This window comes from Orycteropus afer, unplaced genomic scaffold (genome assembly GCF_000298275.1).
Source record: "Orycteropus afer afer isolate SDZICR_OR568_19922 unplaced genomic scaffold, OryAfe1.0 scaffold00174, whole genome shotgun sequence".
NCBI lineage: Eukaryota > Metazoa > Chordata > Mammalia > Tubulidentata > Orycteropodidae > Orycteropus > Orycteropus afer.
Genome location: NW_006921761.1, coordinates 1152737 through 1179690, shown reverse-complemented (window position 1 = coordinate 1179690; position 26954 = coordinate 1152737). Strand labels below are relative to the sequence as shown.

General features: G+C 58.2%; 1 protein-coding gene across 1 annotated transcript in view; it reads right to left on the bottom strand.

Annotated features, from left to right (window-relative positions):
• Nucleotides 1–1525: 1525 nt before the first annotated feature.
• The window catches only part of SHB (SH2 domain containing adaptor protein B), a 141842-nt gene continuing 116413 nt past the window's right edge, over nucleotides 1526–26954 (bottom strand). The window contains 2 exon segments of the mRNA XM_007946877.1: nucleotides 1526–1709; nucleotides 24280–24399. Coding sequence (XP_007945068.1) covers nucleotides 1526–1709; nucleotides 24280–24399 — 304 coding nt within the window.

Sequence of the window (26954 nt, the reverse complement as noted above, 5' to 3'; positions counted from 1 at the left end):
CCACGGTGGCAGCCTAAAGCTGGGCAGTGTCTGGTCTTGCCCCGTGGCAGCTGGCCAGGTGACCTTGGCCAGCGCTTGTCCTCTGGGCCTCCGTCTCCGCCCTGGCAGCTCACGCGCAGCCCCGTGCACGAGGCCCGTGTACGCTGGGACAGCGGTCCCTTCAGACCCCCCGGGCAGGCAGCTGCTGTGTGCTGGGCCAGGCCCTGGGCTGCTGGCACGTCACCGGCAGACGGAGCCATGCGCTTCCTGCTTACTCCTTCCACGTCTGCAGCACGCGTGGAACCGCAGTGGGGTTGGCAGGTGGGCAGGCAAGGAGGGGAGACTGAGTGCTGACAGCTCCCCAACTTTGTTAGCATCGGCCTGCGTGTCGGGGAAGAGTCCCTGCTCCTGCGTGTGTGAGTGTGTGCACGTGTTTAATCTGGGTACAAGTACCAGCACTGTGGGTGACCAGTGGGTCCGTGTCCCGAGACCAGGATTCTGCTGCCTGCGGGCCACGCGAGCCAACGTGAGGCACAAGCCTTCCCTGGGTTTCCCGTCTTGTATGCCTCACGGGATGGCACCGACCGGCTGACTCTGAGGACGGCCCTTTGCAGATGGCCAGGGCTGTGCACCGGAGGGGTCACCTGATGCAGGACGGTGTGACCGCACCCACTGCCGGGGCCTGAACGCAGGGCCTGGCTGCACCTTCCCGCACAGCGACTCTCTGGGCGGAGACAACCCCTCTGGACACTGGGTGCTCCTTGCGTCCCACGCCCCCACCGCTCAGCCCTGTCCCCAGGGTAGACTGCTTGTGGCACCCAGCACCCCTGGGGCCGTACCACCCAGGCTGGAGAGGACACTCTGCCCTGGGGACCAGAAGCAGCAGGCGGTCACCGCCCTGCCGCAGGAGCCCCCGCAGCTCGTATCTATGAAGGACGGGCCAAGAACGTGTATTAAATGACTTTTATTTACACACCCTATTCATAAATAAGTGAAGCCTCTTTCTGACCGCAGATTCCTTGAAGACCTCCTACTGGTTACACTGAGTGACTACGAGTAGATTAGGGTTTATTCACACCTGTGTGCGACCACGTTCTCCCCCTTCCGTGCACACACTCACAGACACACACACACTGGGGGGTGGGGGGACCCGGGCCTGCTGACAGTAGGCTGGGCTCCGGCGCCGGTGGGGCCCCGGCGGTCAACTCTGCCCCGTACACAGGTGTGATGTGGCGGCAGCCGGGGAGCTGTTCTGCTTGTGCGCCTCCTGCCGGCAGCTCTTTGGATTTACAAACATTTGAATCCACAGACGTTCAGGGCGGGGGGCGGGGGCGGGGGCGACGGCGACGTGGTCACCGTCCCGCTGTCCTGATGCGGGCCTTCGCCAGCCCCCACGAGCGGCGACAGCATCCTAGAGACATGCAGTGATGTGCTAGTACCATACACATGACACAGACTGGGCACCTCAGCGACCGGGCCGGCACGGTCGCGGGGGCCTCCGGCTCCAAGTCTCAGCTCTGTCTCAGAGCAGGTGGGGCCGGTCTGCTCACAGGGTCCGCACAGCCACGGGGTAGAGCAGGGACAGGTGCTCGGCCCCTTTGATGGGCAGCTTCCGGGTGGTGTAGTAATGGATGACTTCCGGGACACTGTCGAACGGGGGGCTGTTCTGACCCAGAACATACTTCTCTTTGGTTTTGGCCAGTTTCATGTGCATAAAACCCTGGTTGCTCCTGAGAACAAAACACAGAGGTTATTAAGATGTGCAGGATGGCAGAGGCCAAGGGTGCCACCTCGCTGGGGATGAGGAGGGCAGCCACTCGCCTTGGCTTCACACTAAGTGGCACCGTGCACTCCCGGCCATGCCCCGAGAATGGCCCTTTCACACTGGGCCCACGGCCAAATACCTGCTGATATGCATAGATTTGGTAGCTCTGGGTGCTTTGGGACCTAAGAGACATGCAGCCAAGGAACAGGCAGAGTGGCACCTCCACACCAAGACTAAGCCCCAGGCCCAGCCAAAACACAGCGGCACACTCCAGCATGGACATGCCCAGCACCCAGCACTGCCCCTGAAGCCGGACCCTGACATGGAGGGGCCTCTGGTGCTTCCTCGGGGGAGGAATGAGCCACCTCTTCCTGTCTCTGCTGCTGACACCTGCTTAGGTCTCACTTTGCAGGTACAAGTCCACGGCACCATGATCAGCGGGCAGAGCAGGGTTATCACCTCCAGTCTGTACACGAGGAAACAGTGTGCTAAGGATGAGGGTGAGCTGTCTTTCAACAACTGATACGCCCCCTTCCATAGTAGGGAACTGTCACGGGAAGGGGATACTTGCCCAAGGACTACATTTCCCAGACTCCCTTGCCGCCAGTATAGCCATGTGACTAGTTTTGACCAATGGGGTGTGGGTAGAATGTACCCTCTTACTCAGCTCTGCCCCATACAGGCTCTTTGCCTACAGTGCTCCCTCTTTGCTTGATAAACTCAGCTTCAGTGTTCCTCTACCAGGAAGTCTTCCAGGACTCCCTCAGCAGATCCTCCTTCCTTCCCGACTACACAAGGACACTCACACCTCCATTGGCACACACCTTTCGAGTTGTAATTACTTATCCATTCTCACAGTTCCCGTGAGCTACCAGGGCTGGATCTGGTCTCTGTACTCACCAGGCCAGCTTTGCGTCTGGCTGGGAGGAGACCACCTGAAGCACTGGGGGCGAAAGGGCTGATGGTGCCCGTGGCCTGCAGCCCAACCTGACAAGCATGCTGGGCAGGCGGGGCGCAGCCCTCACGGCTCCTGTCCGCAGCTGCCAGCCGCAGTGGGCCTCTTCCACCTCAAGCCAGGGGTCCAGCCACATCGGACACTCACTTCCCCATCACCCTGCCTTTGCCGAGGCGGCCCTGGCCCTGCCTGCTCGGCTCTTGGCCTTTTCGGATCCTATCACATCCTCTCCTCGCTATCGACAGTTAAGTTCCAAAAGACCAGGTCGTTGTGTGAAAATGGAGGATGACCGCATCATTACATTCCTGACAAGTTTTATCACTGAGAATCAGGGCCCAGCCAAGCTGACAGAACACTGAGCCATCCCAGCTAGTGTTCCTCCAGCCTTGGCGTCCCTCACTGCCAGATGTACGTCGTTAATGTTAAAAATAGACTTTTCACTATTGCTGTGGACGTGAGGCATGGGATCAGACGCAGCCACTAACTGAGGGTGGACTGCTATCCTGCTTTGGCCACCACACTGGATGCTTCAGTTTCTAAAGTGCGATCCAGGCTATTGGATGTCGGTCACTTAGAAAGCTGGGGCTTCTGAGCCCTGGCCCTTCTCCTGTGCCTGTCCCTGGGCTTCCAGAAGGCCAAGGCCACCTCCTGCCCCTCCCCACCCCCGCCTCAGGGTTGGACACACCAAGCTCCTCTTACTGCCTCTGCTGCTCCTGAGGGGTGCTGGAAGCTCGCATGGCACCTCCTGGGGTCCGGGATCCCCAAGCCCCCACCACCCGCTCCATTAGTACGTTAGCTTGGACTCCGCGCCCGTTTTCAAATGGGTAGAACAAACGCTTAATGATGTGCAGGCGCCAAGCATCTGCTCATAATAATGTATTTAGAGATGTCACCCTTGGCTCAAAGGAAATCGTTCGCGGAGCAATTAGGTTTCAAGAGAGAATAATTCCTGTGAAGAATTGAAATTTAAATCAAGATTTTTCAAGGCTGGCAATGTTCTAATTACAGCGCCCGTGGCAAGTTCTGCTCCTCAGTGAAGGGTCATTTCACGGGAGAATTACCTCACTGCCCGAGAAGCAGGAGGCGCACTTGCTTAGGCCACTAAGAAGAAAAAGGGGCGCAGTGAACAAAGAACTTGAAACATCAGTGAGTGAAGTGAAGACGCACCTGCCCGACGTGGGGAGACCGCCACCTGCCCGACGTGGGGGGGCCACAAGTCTGAATCAGCCTGGAAGGGGCTCTGGTGGACCAGAGGAAGCCCAGACAAGCCCACAGGTGTCAGAGCCGAGCTGTGCTCACAGGGATGTCGGCCAATTGCCAGGCCTTCCTTCTGAGGTGCCTGGAAGCCCTCATCTTTGGCTAGCAGCCGAGCTCGGCCTGTTCGCACCACTCCCAGACTCCCAGGAAAACAGCCGAAGAGTTCAAAGCTCTGTTCTCGGAGACCCAGTGCTCGGCGTGCCTGCAGAAGGGGCGCCTGGGGGCGGACTCGGCTGTGCAGCAGGGCGCCGCGACCCTCGGCGCGTCACTCCCCTGTGCGAGTCCACCTTCGTGGTTCTCACCCTCTGACTGCGGTGGCACACGTGTGCCAGGGTTCCTGCCAGCACCCTGGGGAGGACGGTGGGGTGGGGTGCTGTTTAACTGAGGAGGAGGAGGAGGAGGAGAAGAGCCACACAGGAAGGTGACATTTTCACACTGGCTTGTCTTTGAAAGGCATCCAGCAAGGAAGGGGGCAGTGACAGTTAACAATAACTTAGAGCCAACTGACTGCTCCCAGGCTGTGGGCACCAAACGGTCACCAGGGCTACCCACCAACACCTCCGTCTTGCCAGGCCAGGTGCCTCCCGGAGTCACTCCTGACCCTGGTGGTACTGTCTGTCCCTCCCAGACACACCTGATTAAGCTTCCTGACCAGGCCATGCTGAAGGGCCAGGAAATGAGGCTCAGAGACCAAGACAGAGCTGGGACCAGAACTCGGGTGCTATAAGCCCCCAGTCCGCGGCCGCACCGTCCTTCCTCCTGGGCTCACGCATTGCACTCTGCCACTGTCTGGATGCTGGGCCATCCCACGCCTCTCTGGGCTTCAGCCCCTGTCCCCACTGCATCGTGGGCAGGTAACTGGAAGGCTTCTGAGGTCCTGGGTCCCAGGAGATAAGCACGCTCTGTGGCGATGACACAGCCTCGTGCCCTCTGTCCCCTGCTGCCCACTGGACACCAGCTGGGACCACCTTCAGGGCCAAGGTCACACAACAATCAGTAGCCAGGAGGGCCCTTCCCAGAGCCAGTGTCCCTAACCTTGGTACTCTCTGTAGCCAAGAGAAGCCCAGCCTTAACCCTCCACCCCCCATGTGAGGTCAAGCAAGAGGCGACAGACTGCCAGCACACGGCTCCATGTCCGAGCCTCTTCCCCACAGCGTCCACCTGGCAGGGTGGGGGGCAGGTCCAGGAGACAAGGAGCAGCTGTGAGCGAAGGCCAAGCGTGCACACACAGAGAAGGCGCCACTCCAGGGCCCGGGGAGAGCAAGTCTCGACAGAGCGAGCCCGAGTCACCAGCCTTGGGTGGCAGGTGTGGGAACAGCGCCAGTCACGGGTCTGCAGAGGTGAGCAGGCTGTCTTTTCTAGACTGTCTCCTAACCCTCGGCCAGTGCAAAGGCAGCAGCTTCGTCAACACACACCCAAGAGACTGACCCCAGGTCCCTATGAGGGCGAGCCCACCTACCAGTGCTGAAGATGGACAACCAGCTGCCCGGGATGGGCTGAGTGACTCCCGACCAGCAAAGGGCCAGCAGCAGAAGGGGCGAGGACTAAAACGTCTACGGGGACAGAGGCGCCTGGTACCCTGTACCCAGCATCACAGGGGGTTCTGGCTGCTCTGCACGTGGTGTTTCAGAGCTAAAGGAAGATGGGGGCCGCCTGGAACCCCTTTGATGTCTTGGAGGAAACAGGCTGGAGAAGGGAACATCCTGGCCAGGGTGGGCGGGCTCCAGCCGCACCTCCTGCCCTGCCCCTCTGAGGCAGGTCACGCTGCCATCGGCACTGTCACCGTCACCGTGTCTGGGAAGGCCTCCGTCCCCGGGGAGCTCCGACAGGCTGCTGCCAACAGCGTGTCAGCCCATCTCCTTTGATAGGGCATCTTGTGAGAGCAAAGTCACAATTAGGGATGTCTCTGGCGGTGACCCGGCTGATGAGTCTCCTGTGGCGGGCAGAGGCTGGGGGCGGGGCTGCTGTGGCCTTCAGATGGTGCGTCATCATCACAGAAAGACCCCTCCTCCTGGGTCATCAAACACGTCTGGCCAGCACCAGCCTAGTAACAGGCCGCTGCCTCGGGATCGCCGCTTTAGTAACAACAGGCTGGCCCCACCACGAATCGCCGCTTTAATTAACATCCCTTGGCCGGCAGCTGCCACCGGGCCACCAAGGAGCAGGGCTCACCTCTCCCTTTCAGCCCTAATGGCCTGATGCATATTTCATGAAGAATCTAGGGTAACAGTTACGTTAAATCACCTCTTTTCATGATGAAACGAGTTAAAAAATACTCCCATATAATATTTATGCGGGAGAAGGCAGGGAAGGCGCCCTCAGGGGCTGGCACGCAGACCTGGTAGAACATCACAGGTGAGGCGAGTTCTGGTCACCTCCGCTCACAGGTGACCGGAGCTGCTCTCCTGACAGTAACACCCTCGGGACTTTTTGTCTCTCCACTGCCCCCCACTGTCCATTCCGGATTAATGACACACAGTGCTGGGGAGCCCCACTGTGCCCCAGGCACCAGGCTGAGCAATGACTACCTGGTCCCTCATCTGAGCCGCAGAGTCCACTGTTGGCAGATGGGGACACAGAGGCTCAGGGAGGCCTTGTCCCATGAACAAGGCTGGATAGGATTTGAACCCATGTCTCAACCATGGACCCTGTGCTCTCAGCTGGGCACTCAGGCCCTGACGCTGCCACCAGGCTGGCCGTGCTCACACCAGCTCTGGCCTAGGCGTCTAGGAGCCTGTGGGCGATTCTCGCCCCAGACTGGCTCTTCTGCAGTTCTGTGAGCTCCCGGGTGGGAATCCTGCTCGTGGTGACAGCCTGTTCCCTTGGGGCCCTCAGCATGTGACTGGGTACACGTGGCAGGCTCTGTCTTTGTGGGAACTTGACCCGTTCTCCCCCTCCCTGCCAACCAGCCAAGGAGAGACCCCAACTCCCACGAGTCCCCTGGGAGCCTCTCCACTCTCCACGGAAGATGCCTGTTCCTTGTTCGGAGTGCTCACAGAGCCACCAGCCTCATCTGTCCCCAACACCCATCACCTTCTTTGTCACTCATCCACCCACCCACCCACCGGGCAGTTATCTAGTGAGGCTCAGCCCCGGCCACGGAAACGAGGCCCAATGCCTCGGCTGTATGCTCCCAAGGCGGGCAGGGGGCCGCGGTGCTCCCAGACGGAGCGCTGCTCTGCCCAGTCAGCACTGGTCCTAGGAAGAGCCAGCGAGGACGGGCAGAGCCGTGGGGAACTCCGAGGGGGCACTCCACCACGCAGGAGCAGGACCACAGGGAAGAATGGACGAACCCCTCTCTCCCTGGGATTTTAAAAGCAGTCTTCTTCACAGTGCCTGCCTGCCAAGCCTGCCTGTGGACAAGTTCTGTCCTGAAGCAGCCCAAGGGGTGATGGGTGACCCAGTCACGACCTGTGTCCGTGTCCCCACTGCCGGGAGCTGTGTGCGTATCCTCCCAGCAACCCCAAGAGATGGGTCTCCTTGGACTCAATCCACAGGTGAGGAAACAGGCAGGGGTTGAGGTGACTTGCTGGGTGATGCAGTGGCTGAGGGTGGAGGGGAGACGCACACCAGCCACAGAACTCCGGAGCCCAGGCCGCCCGGTGGGCTCTGGTGCATGCAGCCCCCATTCCTGCCTGAGCACAGTGGAAAGAGAGGGTGCGCGACTGGTCAGCTGTGCCTCTGAGGACAGAATCAGCCGCAGAGAAGGCAAGGCCCTGGGTTCTCGGCGGAAACAGAATCCCCTTGGCTCGTACCGTCTGCCGTGCACCCACAGGACAGCGCAGCAACATCGGGGGCAGGTATTTCTACAGTCAACCCTGGGGCCCAGTGACTCACGCAGGGCCTGAGCAGGTCTCGTGCACAAAGCCTGGCCACCTCTGTGTCTCTCAGAAGACCTCAAAGGCTCCCTCGCCCCAGCCTGGCACACCCTGAGGCTTCAGACAGAAGGTGAGAATGGCTAAGCCTAAGAGAAACCCGTCCACGGCCACAGGAGGAGACTGAGGACCAGACAGGAAGCAGCTTGCTTGGCCACAGCACAAGGCTTTCCCGAGCCCTGCCACCTGTGCAGTGAGCAGAGGTGGCATCGAGAGCCCTGCCGGAGATGTTCTCAGAATCAAGGGAGTGAGCGTGAGGGGGCACACCCCAATACCCACATGCCACCCACCACCTCCCCAAGACAAGCTGAAGACACCTGTGCCGGGTTACGGCTAACGACATGGAAACACCGCGAAGCCCAGTGACTTGATTTATAGGCACATGACGAGCCCTTCGGTAAACTGGAACGAAAAGCCCCCGCGGGGTAGGAGAGCCGGCAGACTCCTGTCACGGTGAATGTGGAGGTGCAGGTCTGTCTTGTGCCACAGAGAACAGCAAGCAGGTCAAAGCCAGCCATTTGGGGCAGTCTCCTCAGGAGAAAACTAAGGAAGTCAAACGTGATCGGGCTGAGGGCGTGGGATTCGAGACGGCTGTCTCGTGACAGATGTGGTGTGATGGGTTGCTTTTATATGGGCCTTCTAGCTGTGGTCCTGTAACTCCTACAAAAAGACTGGGCGGGACTATGCAAATAAGGTGCTTGTGCCCCTCCAAGGGGATTGGACAGCTTGCTGCTGATGCAAAAAAGGTGCATGGTACCCTTGAAGGGGGGAGACCATGCAAATAAGGTGCATGGAACCCTATGAAAAAATTGGTCAGTTTTGCCACCCACTAGGCTCAAAATAGGGTATCCCAGAGGCGGACCGGGGGCGGTGGCAGGAGGAAGACCTGCCCACCACCAAGAAAAAGAGACTGGCAGAGCGCATCCTTTGGATCTGGGTTCCCTGTACTGGGACCTCCTAGACCCAGGAGAGAGATGTCGAGAGATGAGAAGTAGAACCAGACCAGTGGGAGATGCTCCCGGCTCAGGCCCACTGAGCGAGAACACCGAGTGCCTTCAGCCAGGTAGCCTGCTGGCTGCGAGGTGGCCTCCTGACGCTTGTGGGTGGAGCTAGGCTTGCTGGCCCAGAGAGCCCTAGTGCTGAGCCGCTTTGGGCCGGAGGCTTCCTCGGGGAGGACGGAGCCTCTGGGAGATTCCCGGGGGAGCGGCAGAGCTTCGAGTGCCTGAGCAGAACAGAGGCCAGGCCAGCCCCAGCAGGCCACCTGTGGACACAACTGACAAGCTGTCCTGACAGAAGAACCGTAGCCTGTTCCATCCCTAATAAACCCCAAAATCCCAAGTATTGCCTGGTTCTGTGTGGCCGCTGCAATGAATCATCGAACCCGGCAGAGAAGTGGAGAGTGCCGGGGGAGGGACAGCTGGTGTTGGGACTGGGGAAAGGTTGCAGAGAGGAGGTACGGAGGTACGTCTGACCTGCACCTCACAGGGACCAGCCTTGGGCTGATGCTCATGGTGAATCTCTCTCACCTGGTGAAGGCAGAGGTCAGACACGCCCACCACGCCCTGTTTACAAGGAGTCCTGGGGCCTAACAAAGCAGGCTTCCTACTGACTGTCCCTGAAGAATCCCCTCAGGCCAAGGGTGGTCCCTTCTATGGAGGACCTGCCCCTCCCAGCCCTTTTGAGCAGTGGTTCTCAATTAGGGGTGACTCTGCCACCCCACAGCCATTGGGCAACATCTGGAGACATGGGTGCTGCTGATGTCTAACGGAGGCAGGATGACCCAATTTCCGAGAACAAGCCTGTCTGAGACGTCAGCAGTGCTGAGGTTAAAGCCACACTGCTTGTCATCACCTGTGCTTTGAAGTCTTCATTTATGAAATGGAACGGTGGCCATCAGGGTACTGAAAACCTGCACAGGAATTGCGGTGGTGGACAGACGTCAGGTCCCCTTGGTCCTTATCTAAGGGCTTAAGACACAGCAAAGAACTTGCCAGTCAATGGCTCCAGCTTGTTTCCAAGCACCTAGCAGACGGGGGACAATACATGACGTCTGAAGGAAGCTCCAAAGAGGTACCACGCAGCCTCGGGGGAGACCCAGTCCCCAAGGAGAGGCCTTTATAGGCAAGGGGGAGCTGGAAACCTGGGGTCAACACAGGCGGAGCTGGACAGGGAGACAAAGTGGCCCAGTGTGGGTGGGGTGGGGGAGGGACGGACATACAGGACAGCCTCACAAGACAGGAGCAAAGGAGCCAGCGCCTGGCCTCGGCGTGCCTGGGGAGGCAGGGCGACCCAGACCGGGGCTGACAATCCACTCTGCCGCCTCTGAGCTGTGACCCTCTCTGTGCCTCAGTTTCCTCCTCCGTGAAGGGTGCTTTCACCACTCACCCGTAAGGATTGTCCTGAGGCCTGAGCAGTGGGCGTCCAAGGCTCAGAGGTGCTGATGTGTGCAGGATGTCCCTGGAGGTCCAGCACAACCCAACCCAACCCAACCCAACCCAACCCACTGCCGTCAAGTCAATTCTGACTCCTAGTGACCCCCACTGAGTTTCCAAGGCTGTAAATCTTTATGGAAGAAGACTGCCTCATCTTTCTTCCATGGAGAAGTTGGTGGGCTCAAACCATCAACCTTTAGGTTAGCAGCCAAATGCCTTAACCATTACCCCACCAGAGCTCCCTCACCCCTCGGCAGGGCTGGATGGGGCGTCAGTGGGGTACCTCTCTGAAGACACTGGTATGTGCAGGGCTCGGGGTGTGCACGGGCTTCACCTCGCTCTGCTCCACTCCTTGGGAGCCCCTGACAAGTCGTGGCCCAGCTGGTCTGTCCTGCTGGCTGCCTCCTGTCTGGGCTGGCCGAGGGCGGCTGGGTAGTTCCTGCCTGGCTGGGCCCGGCCCTGGCTCTGTTGCCGGGTGACACTGGACAGGTATGTGTTTCTCTGGGGTCAATGTCTGGAGCCATCGAGCAGCACCTCAGGACACTCTCGGAGGGGTGTTGTCCCACGTGGGAATCAACATGCAGGCAACACAGCAACGAAGGGAGAGGTCCCTCTGCAACCAATCCTGGGCTTGGGGGTCTGTGGCATTCATTACGTGCCTACTGTGTGCATCGATCTGTTGCCCACATTTCTGAGGGAGACCGTTTGGTGTCCTGCGTCAGTCAGGAGAGGAGGACCCCGAGGTTCAGACAGGGGCAGAGTCTGCAATGAGTCGGGGGCCAGAATGCCCAGCCCTCAGTGACAGGGGTGGGGAGGGATAATGGAGATGAAGCAGCAGCCCCCCACTACCTAGTTCTCCTCCTGAGGACTGTTTGTGGCCAAGTCACCCTGGGGCCTTGGCCATGAGCATAGTATGATGCCCACCTGCCCCGGCCCTCCCAGCCACCTACTACCCTGCGGGGGGTCTCTCCGCCCACAGAGCCCCGGGTCCAACTGCTCTGCTTACAGAAATCAGTGTAAAGAGGAGAACTCGAGAAGGCTTTCAGAGCAACAAGTTCAAACAGATCTGCCTGTTCAGCTGCCCTGTGTTTCACACCCGAGGTTTTCTTCTCCCTGGAATTTCAGAGGGGCACGGTTGACTGCAAGCTGCCCAGACACCCTGGCAAGGGCCCGCTACAAACAGTCGGGGTGACGGTGCTTCCTTGAGGAAAATCCCCACTGGTCCTTGGGGACCCGGGCCTCGGTTTCTTCATCTGTGAAAGGGGGTGTCTTTTGCAATGTCCCTCAAGGCCCTCTGAAAGCAAAAGGGCGCTCTGGACTAGGCAGCAGGGGCCTGGGTCCCAGCCTTGGCCCTGGGCCTTGGTTTGTCCCTCTGTGTGATGAGGGACAGGACTAGAGGAGCCCAAGGTCCTGTCCGCATCGAAGCCTTGAGCGAGAGCTTGGCACAGCCGAGGAGGTGGCGGCTGTAAAGACACCAAACGAAAGGAACCTGAGCCCAGGGCTGAGGGGGCAGCTTCTCCAACGGTGCCCGGTAAGCCTAGGGCAGCTGGGCTGCTCCGGAACCAGAACCTGCTTCTAACTTGCTCTCCACGAGATTTTGATACACGCCCAAGTTCAAGAACCACCGTCCTCGTCCTGCCCAATGATGGAAACTCCGTTATACCACCTACAGCGTTCAGTGTCCAGCTTTCCCCAGCGTGGGAGGGTTCACTCCCCACCAAAGCAACCCTTCCAACCGCAGACATCTGTGCCTGTGGCAAAGTTATTGCACGTCCTGGCCTGAAATCTCAGGTGTTGCAGCCTACGGACAGCAGCCCCAGCTCTGAGCTCTGGTTCCTGCTGGCCACAACCAGCCCCTCTGCCCTGGGAAGGTCCCCCAGACCCAGGAAGATGGGAGCAGGAGCAGACAGGAGAGGCTGCACCCCCAGTGGTGCTCACAGGGCACAGTTTCCTGCCCTTCTCCTTCTCCGCCCTGGGCGCTCCCACGGCTCACACCCCAGCAGCTGCTGTCTCTCACACAGTGGGGGCTGATGGTATCCTGAGGGCCCACCCAGGGGCCTGCATCCTGTGGTCTGGGCACGACTCCCATGAAGGTGTACACACCTGCCTCCCTGCTGACCTCCTGGTCCTCCACCTCCCTCCCAAGTCTCAAAGGACAGGATCTTACTGACACGCAGGTGCCATCAGACGCACACAACATTCACCTTTTGAGCAAAACCAAAGGGGCACTGTCCAACAACATTAAGCAGCAAAACCCCACTGGCTTTGGCCACACTTGGGAGGTTTGGAAACACAGCTCTGAAAGGTGACTGTCGGCCCTTGGTCACTGGGCTGACAGCGAGTTGTCTCCTGTGGGGCATTCATTCCACAGCCTCCTGACCACCTCTTTCCACAGGGTGGAAAATTTTCTCAAAATTGAATCTCCAGCTCTGAGCTCCCTAATGAAATTGATTTCTGCCCTGATACACAGCACAGCGTTCATTTTATTATTTGGCTGGGGTTTGACCACATTAATTACAGGTTTTTTCAGCATGGCTGGAAGTAATTGAGTTACTATCAGAACGGATTGCTTTTTAAAAACGCGGCTCCTGTGAAGAATAAAAACAGTCAACCCTAGTTTCTTCATAGAAGAGATTTTTGTTTGGGTCAGGTCGGTACAATGCAGGGTAGGAAAAAGTATTTTCCTATCCTGAAGCTTTGAATTTGTGAAGAGATCGTGCTAATTTCTGGTGACTCTGAATGTGAAATTGAGGTGCTTGGGGGTCCCACCGTCTCGTGTTTGCTGCCTTGGTGGTTACCACTGTGCGTGTCAGAACCCACATGCTGCCTCCAGTTTCAATCAGCATTGCTGGCAAAACTCTGCCTGCCTCAGGAGACACTCAGCAGAGCCCCATTCAGATCAATGTCTGACACCAGGTACCAGGGACTGCACGACCCCACTTGGCACCGTGTGGACGTGTTTGTCCCTGGGAAGCTGTGCGGGGCTCGCACTTGGCAAGCTAGGGGGGCGATAGGGTGTCATGCGAAGGTAGTTGCGGGCCTGGCCCTCACCTCTCTGACACCATTCCCTGAGGGTGAAGTCGGGATGCAGAGGGATCTGGAGAGAACTGACCGGGCGGCAGGGCTTGTGAAGCATGGCCGCCATCCGTGATCTCCCGTGTGCTTTGCACTAGGCCTGTCAGATACGACACACTGACAGTTACACTGTTAGTATCCTCATCGGACAAATGCAGAGGGTGAGGTCGCAGCCTGAGATAGGCAGAACGGATCTGAGCACGGGTCCTGGCTGCTGGCATCCACCTGTCGCCAGGACTGCACGGTCTGCAGGGACCACCTTGTTTAGAGACCAAATCAGCCGAGGTACAGAGAAGAAGTAAGTCACAGAGAAGCTGAGGTCAGAACCGGCTGTCCCAACACCACCGTCAACAGGCATCCATCCTACTCCCTCATTAAAAAACTCAACCCTATTATCAAGGAGACTCACTGTGGAAAATTTGGAAAACACAAACAAGCCAAACAGGACAAAAATCACCTGTCATCTCGCCACCCACAGACCCTGTGAGTCATGACTTGGCGCGGTGCCTTCCACAGTTTTCCTACGGATGCACGTGGACACAGCACAGAGTCGGGCTGGACGCTCCAACTACATCTTACTACAATCGTGCTCCACTCTGAATGTTCTATGACGACTTCTCTCCTGAATACAACCCCCAAATTTCCTGAGTCCCTGCCATGTGCCGAACCCTCTGGTGACCAGAATCCCGTGGCCACAGAAGGGACAGAGCAGGTGCCACCACCATGTCAGACCTCAGCCCCGAAGGTCAGTGTCAGCAGCCTCGGCTGTAGAGGTCCCATTCAGAAAGCAGGCTGCTGGGTTTACGTACCTTAGTGTTTCCCAGACATGACAAGTGTGTGATGTTCCAAAACAGAAGAAAAGGGCCCTATTGGTGCCAAGGGAAAACCAAACAATTGGTCATTTCAGCCAAGAGTGGGCTCATACGGAAGAACAACTGTAAACTCAAGCTGGCACAATCGGGAGAGGGGCCATCGCAGGCCTCCCTTTGAACCCTAACCCTAAACATCCTCGGAGCTGGCTGTTGCTTCCCCTGGAAATTATTTTTCACGTTTTCTCCTCTCAAAATCTTATCTTTCAAGGCCCTGCTCAAATGCCACCTCCTCCGGGAAGCTTTCCAAGATGCTCATGGTCAGACTTCCTTTCTTCCTCCCTCCATCACAGCACTCATCCACCGGCGTGTCCTTGGCTGGACTGCAGGCTCCAAGTCGGACAAGTCCCCATCTCCTGAGCCAGGTGAGGGCCTGGCGCACAGCAAGACATTGGTGAGAGCCACACTGTTGCCTTGTTTGGATACCCTGCCCAGCAAGTCCGTGCTGGGGATACAGCAGGCTGAGCCCTAGCCTCCCGGAGCTCTGAGCAGTGGGAGACTTCTTCAAAGGGACAATGGGGAAAAATGTTCTAATTAAAGCATTTCTAATCCATGGGCTTTGCCAAACCCGATTGTTTCTGATATTCCTCTTGGGTAAAGTGATCTTAAACAAACAAACAAACAAAAGCTCTCATGGCTGGAAGGATGATGGAGGCTGCTCCAGGGGGAGCTGCCGATATTGGAGGCATCAAGAACCAGGGGTGCACCCAGCAGAGTGCAAGGGTGTGTACATGAATGCGCGATGGGCGTGTGTACGTGCATGCGCGATGGGTGTGCGTACGTGCATGCGCGATGGGTGTGCGTACGTGCATGTGCGATGGGTGTGCGTACATGAATGCGCGATGGGCGTGCGTACATGAATGCGCGATGGGCGTGCGTACATGAATGCGTGATGGGCGTGTGCCAAACACACACAGCCAAACGTCCTGTCTATGGTTTTAGCATTTGAACTGGAGGAGAAAAGATGAAGCTATAAAACCTAACAACTGATTTTATCCATCAGTCTCAGACATCAATGAAGTTTAGAAACTGGGAAAAGAAATTACAGTGTTTATGGGGCTCAGAAGGGTGAGAACCCTTGCTTGGGAGCTGGAGCATTTGGACTCTGCCAGCAACTCACCATCAGACGTAAGCAGGACTTGTTTTTCCCATCCAGCATCTCAGTTTTCCCGTCTGAAAGCCAGGCACTTGACTCGGCTGAGTCTTGCCCCTTCTGGCTGCCACGTGCCTCCAAGTCTTGGGGACAGTCGAACCCTGCATCTTGGCCTTTTGCTCTACGAAGCCAGTCGCTTCCAGCCCCGTCAAACACTTCTAGGGGAACACCTTCTCTGGGGCCTGGGAGTCATTCACTAGCTCGCAGCAACACGAGACCCTCCATCACACACTCCTTCCTGGGATAAGCACCAGCTTTAGCTAGTACCCTGGCCTTGGTGCCCCTCAGAGCTCAGAGAGAGCTTTTGCTCCCACGGCACCCAAGCGTTGGGGCTGAGCAGGAGCTGAGGGTCAGAGGTGCCAAGCAGGCTGCCAGGCCTGGCCCTCCGGCCCCCACGGCCTTCGCCCACTGATGCACCTGCCCTGACAGCCTGTCTCTGCATCACCTCGCTGGCTCTCCCTCAAGTCCCTGCCACGACCTCAGTCCCGGATGGCTTTTGCAAAAGTAGTTTTGAGTAAGTCTTATTAATAAGATGCTAGCAATGTGACTGGAAAGAAATGTTTTTCTCATTTGGAGAGACCACCCAGTGCCTCCAAGGAAGCTCTCGGGCCACGAGGGGTTTCCTGGTGATGGGCAGCCAAGCCACAGAGCAGGTTTCTGTGGGCTGGGAATGTAATCAGGATGGTTCAGACACTGGGGAGGCCCAGGGACCCCTGGGTGCACAGCATAATGCCGTGTGCCCAGCTCAGGGGAGACAGCCAGGTCAGCAACGGAAGCTGGGCCCACTCAAGGGGCACATGTGCGCTGTGGGGCCGGGCGGGCACGCGGAGAACAGATGGACCGTGGCGGCCGTGCCGAGGTGGGCACCTCCTGCCTTGGGGGTTGGGGCAGCGGTGGAAGGGGGGTGAGTTAGGAGGCAATCTTCCTGCTCTTTCCAAAACCGGACCGCAGCTGGCGGCGCCACCACTCACCCAGCTGCCGGGAGACAGGCAAGTGAGTCTTCACTGCTCGCCGCTCCATCTCACTACTCCGACCACCCAACGTCTCTGCTTTCTGCTCCCACTGCCCTTGTCTCGATCCTCACAGCAGCCTGCTTTCCACACACATCGGCAGCCAGCATCCCAGGATGAAGCCCAAAGGCCCCGATGGGTCATCAGGCCTCTAAGCTGCCCTCAGCTCCCTCTCCTATCACCAGAAACCCCCAGGCGGTCCCCGGCCTCAGCCCCGCACTTGGTGAGAACCAAGACCTTCCAGCTCAGCTGTGTTAAGAGGCTGTGTGTGTGTGTGTGTGTGTGTGTGGCCCAGGAAGGAGCCTGGTTCCATCCCTTCCTGGCTATACTGCCTGGGACAGGTCCCTGGACCTCCCTGAGTCCCGGTTTTCTCCTCTGGACCCCCACAGTTGGGTCTTGCAGCCTGACACGTCAGTGCAGAGTCGGACAGAATAAACTCCTATTTGCAAGCTTCCATAAGCTGGGGGGAGGGACTTAAGGGTTCTGACCTTCCACATGTCGTTGCTGCCCCAGGAAAGCACCCAGGCCCACTCCAGCCTGGGACCTGCTCTTGGATCTGGCTCAGGTGCCCGGGGCTCCAATGGCCAGAGACCGGCTCAGCCGGTGGGGAGGAGGGGGGAGGCTTCCTCTGGGAGAGGCCCCGAGGCCGAAGGACACTCACTAGTCACGTGACGCTCCCTGCAGAACCACTATCACAGGGAGAGCCTGGCAGCCACAGGTATCAATGACCACACGTCTCAGCAACTCGGAGTGCTCACAGGGCTCGAGTGGGAGTCTGGACCCACCCACACAGCTCTGCAAACCGCTCGACAAACCAGAACTACAGTGGGATCTCCAAAACGCAGGCACAAAACAGAAGCAAACGGGTCCCTGTCAACTTCCTTCCAACTCACAGCAACCCCACACGTGCTACAGCAGAGTGCTGCTGCTGGGGTCCGCTGAGCGATTTCCCACCACGGTGACCTCACGGGACAGAGAACTGCCCCCCAGGGCTTCCTAGGCTGTGATCCCTACAGGACCAGATGCCAGGTCTTTCTCCCACAGAGCTGTGGGAGGGTTTGAACTGCCAACTTCTCAGTCTGCAGCTGAGTGCTTAACCACTGTGCCACCAGGGCTCTCGCACAGCACGGTTGTTGTTGTTATATGCCGTCGAGTCGGCCCCGACTCATAGCGACCCCTCCTTGGGTTTCCGAGGCAGTATCACTACGGAAGTAGGATTGCCCAACCTTCCTTCCGAGGAGTGGCTGGTGGGTTTGAACCGCCAGCCATCTGGTTAGCAGGCAAGTGTCTTAGCCACTATGCTACCAGAGCTCCTCGCACAGTACGGTACCAAAACCTAAACCCACTGCTATTGCGTCAGTTCCCACTCTTGGATGGAGTCCAACCACCCCATAGGGTTTGTCCAAGGTTGTCATCTGCCCAGAAACAGGTCACCACACGTCTTTCTACTGTGGGGCAGTGGCTGGGTTCAAACCACTGCCCTTTTGGTAAACAGCCTAGGCCTTAAGCACTAGTCAGTGTAGAATGCAGGGGTGCAAATCAAAGCCTGCTCTGGGGCCCCACCGCTAGTTAGTGAAAGGGACGGCTGAGATCTGAACCCGGGTCACCTGGGTCCCATGGCTCCAGATCACCGAGGCTCACCGTGGTGTCTGGGGCGGGGCGCTGTTCATAAACGAGGGCCCTGTGCTTGGCAATGCTCACCAGTAGCAGGAGCTGGGCACGTTTTCTCAGTAATTCTGAAAAAGGGAAATGCCATGTCTGTTCCTCACAGCGCCCTCTCAGTGGCTCGCGCTGTCACGCTGCGAGGCATCCACGTTTTAAAGTTCACCGGCCTCCTTTCGGCCCCCGCAAAGGGGGAGTGAGGAGTCTGTTTTGCCTACAGCAGCGGTGCCTAATTGCGACATTTCCTCTCAACCTTTTCAGAAGGAGAAAACCCGTTGCAGACTAATTGGACAGAAAGTTCATTTTCCCTCCACCAGCCCTCAAAGGATGAGTTTCGGGCTGAGGCAGAAGGTGCGGACCCCTCCACATGGTACGTGTAGCTCAGATGCAGCCAGAAAACAGGGTCTGGTCTGGGATCAGAGGGCAGAGCTCTTCGCCGCTCTGGGCCTCAGCTTCTCCATTCGTACCTGGCACTGGCAGGGCTCTACTAGGTTTCTTTCTGTTCCCAAATCCCGTTTTTTCTCAGCTTGCTGCAAATGTGATTCGTAGTGAGAACGAGACCAGAGCCCAGCTTGGGCTGACTTGTGATGTCCAGAGACGTGGAGGGCAGCCCAACCATGACGGGGACAAAAGGAATGCTCGATGAGGTTGCCATCAACCCAGCTACCGATGGGGAATGAACTGGGAGATCAGAGGTTAAGTGACTTATACAAGGTCACAGAGCCAGAAAGGGATGGCATGGATTTGAATTTAGGTCTTTGCAACTCAAAGTCTCAGTGCCAAGAATTCTCTCACTGTGGCCAGTGTAAACCATCAACTTCCACCACAGTAAGAGTGGATGTGGGCGTGTGACAAGAGACTTCCAAATTGGACCCAGACAACCCACATGGCCCTAGACCACACCGAGCTGTTGCCCTAGCAACCCGTGGCTCTGCGAGTCTTTAACGAAGGTATCACGGGCTGAATCCTTACCACGGGTGGTACGTGACGAGCCCTTCACATATACTGTCTCTTCATTAATATGGCACCCATTTTACAGGAGGAAATCGAGGCCCAGGGAGGCTAAGTCTCTGCCCACGACCACCCTGCCAGCAAGGTGGAGCTGCGGTTCAAGAGCCCAGGCCTGAGGGACCAGGAACCTGAGTCTTCACGGCTGCCTGCTGCTGCCTTTATTCTGGGGAGTGGGCGGCTGGTGATGGGGTACACCAGACACTGTGGGTTGAAAGTAGGCGGCGTGTGTCTTCCAGAGCTGTTCCTTCAGCATGGACGACTTCTCACTCTGCTCCCCGCCTTGCCTCGGCCCTCCACCCTCCACCCCTCCACCCCTCCCATGTGACATCCAACAGCCCTGCTGCCACTTGCCACTGAATGACTAGCTGTCTGTGTCTGTGCCCGCCTGCCCAGCCCCACCTCTCTTCCTGTCGCAGCACCTCCCTCCTCTGTCCTCGGGCGGCCCACGGGGCAGGCCCACAGGTCCCCAGGGGGCTCTGATCAGGACTGGGCAGCAGCTGTGCCCTCCTCCTCACTCGCTGCCCTTCCCTGAGGCTTGCTCAGCCCCTTGGGGGCAGGGCTGGGGAAAGAGGCTGGTAACTGAAGTCCAGACATTCTGGCCTGGAGGTCATGCCAGGCAGGGAAGTCGGCAACTCTGTGCAGACCCCGCTGTGCTCTGAGGCCGTTGGCCTTGTGCGCACCCGTGTGGTTCACCCGCGGGGCCATAGGCCATGATGAGGCTGTTAAAGAGTTTGCAGCGTCAGATGCTGACCCAACAAGGGGACACTCAGAGGCCAAAGGAAGTTGCGTCTGTGCTCCCTGCTGATGGACGAGAGTGGGCAGCCCAACCCACCCCTCCCCGCCTGCAAACCTTTATTATTTCTTGCTCCTGGCTGTCAGCTGCAACAAACCAAGATTAATCACTCGCCTGGCCTGCCTAGACCCAGCCATGCCTACTGTTTGAAAACTCTCTCCTTTACTCTATAAATCAACGAGGGCAAAGAAAAACCACCTTAACTCAAGCACAACCACAGTGCCCCCCGGAATGCAGCCCATCAGCCCTTCCAGCCCCCACTCCCAGGAGGTATCTGCTGGACAAAGACTGGGTGCCCAGCAGCCAACACAACCCTGCTGGTTCCAAGCAGGGTATGCACGGGGCACCATCAAGCAATTAGATGAGTGGAGGCCCATTCCTGACAAACCGTCTTGTCCCTCCTCCCCTACTGGAGGAGGAGATGGTGCCTTCCCACCCTCCCCAGGGTTCCTAGGACCCCCTGATGGAACCTTGCAACTGGAAGCTAGCTTACAGACTCAGCCCCAACTCCTCATTCCATAGACCTGAGGAGGAAGACACTTGCCCAAGCAGTGCAGCACAACACAGATACCTCCTGGTGAGTCCCTAGGCTCCCTGATGGGGCCCAGCACCCTGTCCCCTCTGCAGACTCCATGTGGGTTTCTAGAGGCTCAAGGAAGCTGCGAGGTGCAGGACCTGTATGTGTCCAGCACCCGGTGTGTGTGTGGGACTCACCTAGTGAACCTCACGACTTCCTCCACCAGCCTAGCAGAGTAACCTACACCTTGTTTGGTCTGTCCGGCACAGCGGGAAGCAGCCACCGTCTCTAATGTCTACAGAGCCTACTGTCAGCCAGGCAGCCACAGGCCAATCACAAGTCCTCTCTGGGGCTCGGTCTCCACACCGTACAGCACAGGGACTTTTCTCCAGGGTCTGACATCTGAGAACCTTCTGACTGAAAGTTAGGAAGGCTTGGGGGTGGTGGGACGACTCCAGGCCGGGGAACAATGGCCCCTGTCCACCCCAGCCTTGGTCCGCTATCAACCAGGAGCAGGCTGTTCAGTTTCTGCTACCCCAAGAGGGGAAGAGGGTGGCGATCCCCGTCTTTGCCACTCTGTACAGCTCTCCCAGGGCACACCCTTAAATTATAAAGTGAGACAGATACGTAGGGTCTCCACACGCCTTAGGCTTGGCCTGGGTCCCTCCTACGAGACACCTCCCAGCCATCCCTGCCTGGGGAAACTGTCCTCTCTTTAAGGTCTGAGTGTACCTCCTCCCTGAAGCTTCTCCTGACCCTCCATGGCAGGGACCACCCACCCACGCACCAACCCTAGGCCCCCGGGGCTGTCTCCCCCATGCCCAGCCCATAGCCTGGCACTGAGGGCTCTGACCAATGGCCTAAGCAGGAAGGGTGGGAGGCCCTGCCCCCTGAGGCTGATTCCCGCAAAGCCCTCTCCACCCCAGATGCCTCACAGCAGGACTTGAGGCTCCAGGTTCAAGCAAAAGGCCAAGGGTGGAGCAGCCACATAGCTGGAATTCCAATACCATCTGCTCCAGGCAGACCTGCACCGGAATACCATCCCCACCCCTCAGAGGGTGACTGGCAGAGCTGAGGCTGACCCTGGGCAAAGGCGACATGCCGGGCTGCTCTGTCTGTGGTCTGCTCTGTCTGTGGTCAAGACGACTGAGGCCAGTGGGCAAGGCCGCCTCCCCTCAGCAGCCCAGGGGAGGCTGCCCCTCTGGCCTGTGGGCGTGGCGCTCTAATGGCTCTGGCCAAGTGTATACAACTAACTCCTCCACTCCCAGCTCCTTCCCATGGGTGAGACCAGTACCAAGGTCTTGTTCCTGATAATCAGACCCAACAGGACCGTGCAGGGGTCTCTCCCAGGCTCCCTCCCCTGCTCCCTGGACTAGGAGCCCTGCAAGGACAAAGGGGTGGCACGTTGAGGAGTCAGAGAACTCCCTGATGTCAGAGTGACCACCCATTCCAATCCGCCCTGGGCAGACGTGCAAGCCGAGGCCAAGGCCACGTAGTAAGTAGGAGGGGCAGCACAGGGTTCCAGGCAACAGGTCCTTAGACACAGCTGTCAATCAAACTGTGGAGCCAACCCAGGGGATGAGGGGCAGGGAGGGAAAAATACAAGGTGGTGTTCACACTGCTCTGATCAGGCTACCACAGAGGGATCCCAGTCATCCCAGTACAGAGACAAAGACGCTGAGGCTCCAGACAGTGACAAGCCTAGGGAGTCGGGTTGGGTGTGAGGCCTCGGATGCTTACCCAACAAGGGGCCTCTAACTGTAAGACCATCACGGCAAACACAGAACCAAGGTGCTGCCCCCCCTCCAAGGCGGTCCCGCTACCTAGGGAAAAGCATCCAGGGGTGCAAGCTACGTGCTTGGCACTGTGACACGACATCCTCCCGGAGACCCCACTATGAGGTGGCAGCTGTGAGCACAGGGGACAGGGACCCAGAAGGGTCCCGCAGGACATTCCTGGCATGGCTCCTTTGTAGCTGCTCAGTGACTCCTCACGTGCCCCTTTGCTGGCACTCGGCCCTGGCACGCCAAGCGCTCAGCAAGCTGTCCCTGCAGGCAGGGCTGTGCCAGAGTCACCGTGGGGGCCCCCGTACGCCCCGAGAGTGGACTGCAAGCTCGAGCAGCTGAGGGGCCCTGGCTCTCACGGAGTGCCAGGCTTGGCACAGGGTACCCTTGTCCCCCTCCTGTGTATTCAGTCCTGTTAGGGAGGCTGTGCTGAGCCAAGCCCCAGACGCCAGGACTTCTTGGAGGAGAGTCACTGAGGAACTCAGAGACAAAAGGGAGACAGTCAGAACCCAGCGTGACACAGCAAATGTCCAAGTGTCTCAAAAGCGAAGGAAGCCCAGATCTGGGGACAGGCTGGTGTCATGGGAGCCTGTCTCTGATGTCACCCGCCTCCTTTACCTCTCTCAGCCCAGAACAGAGGAAGTGGGAATCGGAAAGCCTATCCCTGTCGGCACCTGGGCTGCAAGGCTACCTGTGAGCAGTGGTGGGACAGGGGAGCTGCTTGGAGCAGCAGGAAGTCAAGGACTCACTGCCCCCATCAGCACGGCCACCCCCTCCCCAGTCTAATCACCCTCGGCTGTGGCTGGGGCTGCCTCCAGTCCGGCCTCTGGCCTGAGCTGCGTGCGTCTCAGCACACTGAACGTCCCTCAGCTTGGAGAAGCGACCTGCTGCTTCAACGTGCCTGGTCTGATGGTGGACAGAGAAGGATGCAAGTGCCAGTGGGCCTGAGCTGCTGCTTTTAGCCCAAGTGCCCTCCCAGCTGGTCACGTCCTCCCTCAGGCGGCAGCTATCCAGCCTCTGGCTGCATCCTTCCAGTGAGGAGACACTCACTGCCTCTCAAGGCAGCTCTTCTAGTTCTAACAGCTCTAACCGTTAGAAGGCTTTGCTCTCCTTGAGCTGGAATCTGCCTGCCTGTCCCTCCCTCATCTGGTGACCCCTAACTGTATCTGCTCCCTTTATCCCCAGAGTGTTCTTAAGGAATTTGTGGACTACCCTGTCCTTTCTCCAGGTGCCTCTGTGTTGGCCTGGCCTCTGCCCATCCTTACAGCATGTCATTGTTCCTCTCAGGGTGAGTCCAGCAGATGACTGGGGTTGGACTTAAGCAAGAGAGCAGGCCAACTCCCCCATCTCTGGGTCCCTGGCTACACCGATCCCACAGTTCACACAGCTGTCAGGTACACGGAGTCTCTCCCTCACGTGGCCTCTACGAGTGGTAGGAAAAACACAAAGAAAACCGGGGAGAGGGCCCACTGTTCCTGGTGGAGGGCCTGGGAGATCGCGTCTCTCTCCTGGCCTCAGTTTTCCTATCCGTAAAATGGGCTGTGGACGGTCCGTCCAGTGACAGCGCTGGACAAAACACCCCAGAAACTCTCTTCCAATCGGGGGCCGCCCATCCTGACAGCAGTGCCTGGTGGGTCCCAAAGTCTCGGCAGTTCACATGGTTTGCACAGCTACAGCGGCCCGACTCTACCCGCGTTGCTCACAATCTGATCCCGGACCTGCCCACGGCAAGTGAGCGCGTAAGGCAAGGCCACCCTCAGCACGGCGGCGTGGCACAGTGGGACAGGGGCAGCTGGCCTGTGCTGCTGCGCCGTTGCGGCCCCTCTCTAGCCTCAGTTTCCCCAGCTGCAAGATGGAGACGAAGGAGTCCTCATCAGAGGACCGTGGTGATGACTCCGAGGGGCTAGGAGCACTGAGCACTTTACGCGAGCCCTCGTTCCCAGCAGACACGAAAGCGCTTCCTGGTCATTTGAAAGAAATCCTAGGGACAGAGCCCCCCCTCTTCCGGGGCTGCAGAAACCGCCACCACAAACCCGCCCCGGATTCCCAGTAGGTAAGACCACAGTGGAAACCCAGGCCGGCTGGTTTCCGGGCCCTCCGGAAATGCTGCCGCCCAGCGGGCAGGACGCGCGCTGCACTCACTTCAGGGACAGGGAGTAGTCGTGCTTGCTCGTCTGGCTGTTCCGCACCAGGTAGCTGCACTCCTTGCAGAGTCGCAGGAGGCTCTCGGCGTCGCCCCTGCTGATGGCTCCGTGATACCATCTGGGGAGAAGGCAGAGAAGGGTCAGCACCCAGCCAGCGGGGACCTGATGGAGGGACGTTGTTTGTTCGTCCCACAGACTGACTGAGCGCCTGCCGCAGGCCAGATGCTAGGCAAAGAAGAGCCAGAGCAACCGCCGGTGTCCGCGCTCAGTGCGCGGAGGAAACAAGGCGGCGTTCCCATCTGTAAGCTGGGTTTTATCGCGCGGAGCTGGGGGCCGCTGCTGCGAAGCAAGCTGGCCGGAGCACTGTGAGCAGAGGGGTGGCACAGGACAAGTGGCCTGGTTACTGGGGGCGTGTAGGGCGCTCTGGTGGTGCACGGTGTCACTGGGCTGCCGACCAGCTGCTCTGTGGGAGGAAGATGAGGCAATCTACAGCTGTGAGGTGTACAGCCCCGGAAGCCTTATGGATCACGATGAGTCAGACTGACTTGTGGCAGTGCCTTTGGTTTTGTGGGATCTTATTCTAAACATAATGGAATGCGGTGGTGAGTTTTCAATAAAAATGTTACTGGCTCTGGATGATCTTACAGGTCAACCAGGCTGCCCTTGAAGGCTTCCTGGAAACTGATGTTTGAGCCTCTACCTGGAGGAGCAGGGAGGAAGTCATGGAGGGTGGCTGGGAAAGGCATCACGTTCACAGGCCCTGAGGCAGGAGTGTGCCTGGTGCGCTTTGGAAACTGCCAGAAGCCAGGGTGGAGGGGCAGGCAGCAAGGAATAGGGGTGGGAGGCAAGGCCCAGAGGCTGCGGGGAAGGCCAGTGGGGTGGAGCGGGGCCGTGTGCGCAACGTGAGGATATCCTGAGCTGGGAAGGCAGCAGAGGGTGCCAACAGGCAGTGCCCGTGACCCGGACCGCCGGCCGGTGGTGTAGCAAGTAACCTCTGCACTCCTGAGCAAAGGCTGAGTACACAGAATTGCAGCCTCGCTGCTCCCAGACGGAAAGGCCCAGTGGGAGCCTGCACAGGGGCACCCCAAGACCTAGTGGGAACACTGGATTTTCAGATGGGAAAGGTAGGAAACAGTATTAGGTCAGTGGGCCCGCTCATGATGCATGTCTGCCTGCCCCCTGGTCTCGGAAGGGAAAGGCCAGTGACGTGGGTGGGAGACAGAGCCAGGAAGAGAACAGTGTGGAGGACTGCGTGGCATCAGTCAGGCCCAGCCATGGCTCTGGGTCCTGCCTCTGCCCATACCCCAGCAGGGGTCTGGGACAAAATGCTAAATCTGGCTTAGGCGGGTTCTCTCTCCAGCTAGGATCGCTCCAGCCCTTCTTGGGGTTGTGGCATTAAATAAGATGACACATGGATGAGTTTATGCAGAGCCTTTATGGGCTGAGTTTCAACAAGCAGCAGCTACAGACGTTAGCAGAAATAGACACCCCCCATCTTATAATTACTGCAGGCCCTGCCCACCACGGAGGCCGAGTTTTAAATTTCTAGGTTTGAGTGGGGACATGCCCAGGAGTGTCCTCCCACGGTCCCTCTGAGTTCTGTCGCCTAGACAACAAGGGTGCCCCGCCCTCACTGTGCACTGTCCGCATTCACAGGAGGACTCAGAACAAAGTAGCAGCATGGCAGTGACGTAACTGAGAGACCACTGCCATCACGACTCAGTGACCTTGGAGGGCAGAGAACTGCCCACAGGCGATTTTCCAAGGCTGTACAGCTTTACGGAAGCAGACTGCCACATCTTTCTCCCACAGAGTGGTTGGTGGTCTCTAACCGCCAACTTTTGGTTTGCGCCAAGTGCTTTAACCACTGCGCCAGTAGGGCTCCTTGATGACGTAATTATAACCTAAAAACAAAAACCCAACTTCAGAAAGCCTGAAGGAGAGGCCTGGACAGATCTGAGTCTCTCTGTGCAGCGCTGCCTTCCAGTCAATGAGAGAATGGGACCGAGCTGCCGACCACTTCCCAGCAGGCCAGGCTGGACAGGTAGGTGTCTGCCGGGAAAGGTACCAAAGGCAGGGGGAACAGGCAGGCCGTGGACCCACCTGCCTTCCTGAAGCTATGCAGGAAGAGAGAGGAGTGTGACTGCGGGGCCCGCACGGGCTACTGTGTAATCAAACCACTGCAGAGACATGAAAGCCTGGGATAGGCTTTAGAAAGGACACGTTGCTGTGATCACAAGACATAGTTAGACAAAGCCGATTTTAGAAGTAAGAGATTTGGTGAGACTCCCCCCGGAAATTTCACCACATGACATACTTCCAGTGAGCTGGCAAAACGGTTTATAAGGAAAACAAGGTCAGCTGTCGGAAGCTGCACTGCAGAGGCCCAGAAGTGCTCTTGAGGGAAGTGCTGCCCGCCCTGCCCTGCCCTGCCCTGCCCCGCCCTGCCCTGGGATCAGTGGCGAGTCTAGCAGAGGTGGCGGCGGGCGGGCCTCCTGGGGCCTTGTTAAGGGTAATCCCTGGTAGGTAAACAGGATAAGCTGCTGGTTCCTTCCTCGGCTGCTCTGGCTACCTTGCATGGAGGGGGAAGGCCAGGGACGTGGGGTAGAGGGATCAAAGAAGAGCCAAGCAGGCGGTGAGGAGAGAAGGGCAAAGGGCACTGGATCAGGCCAC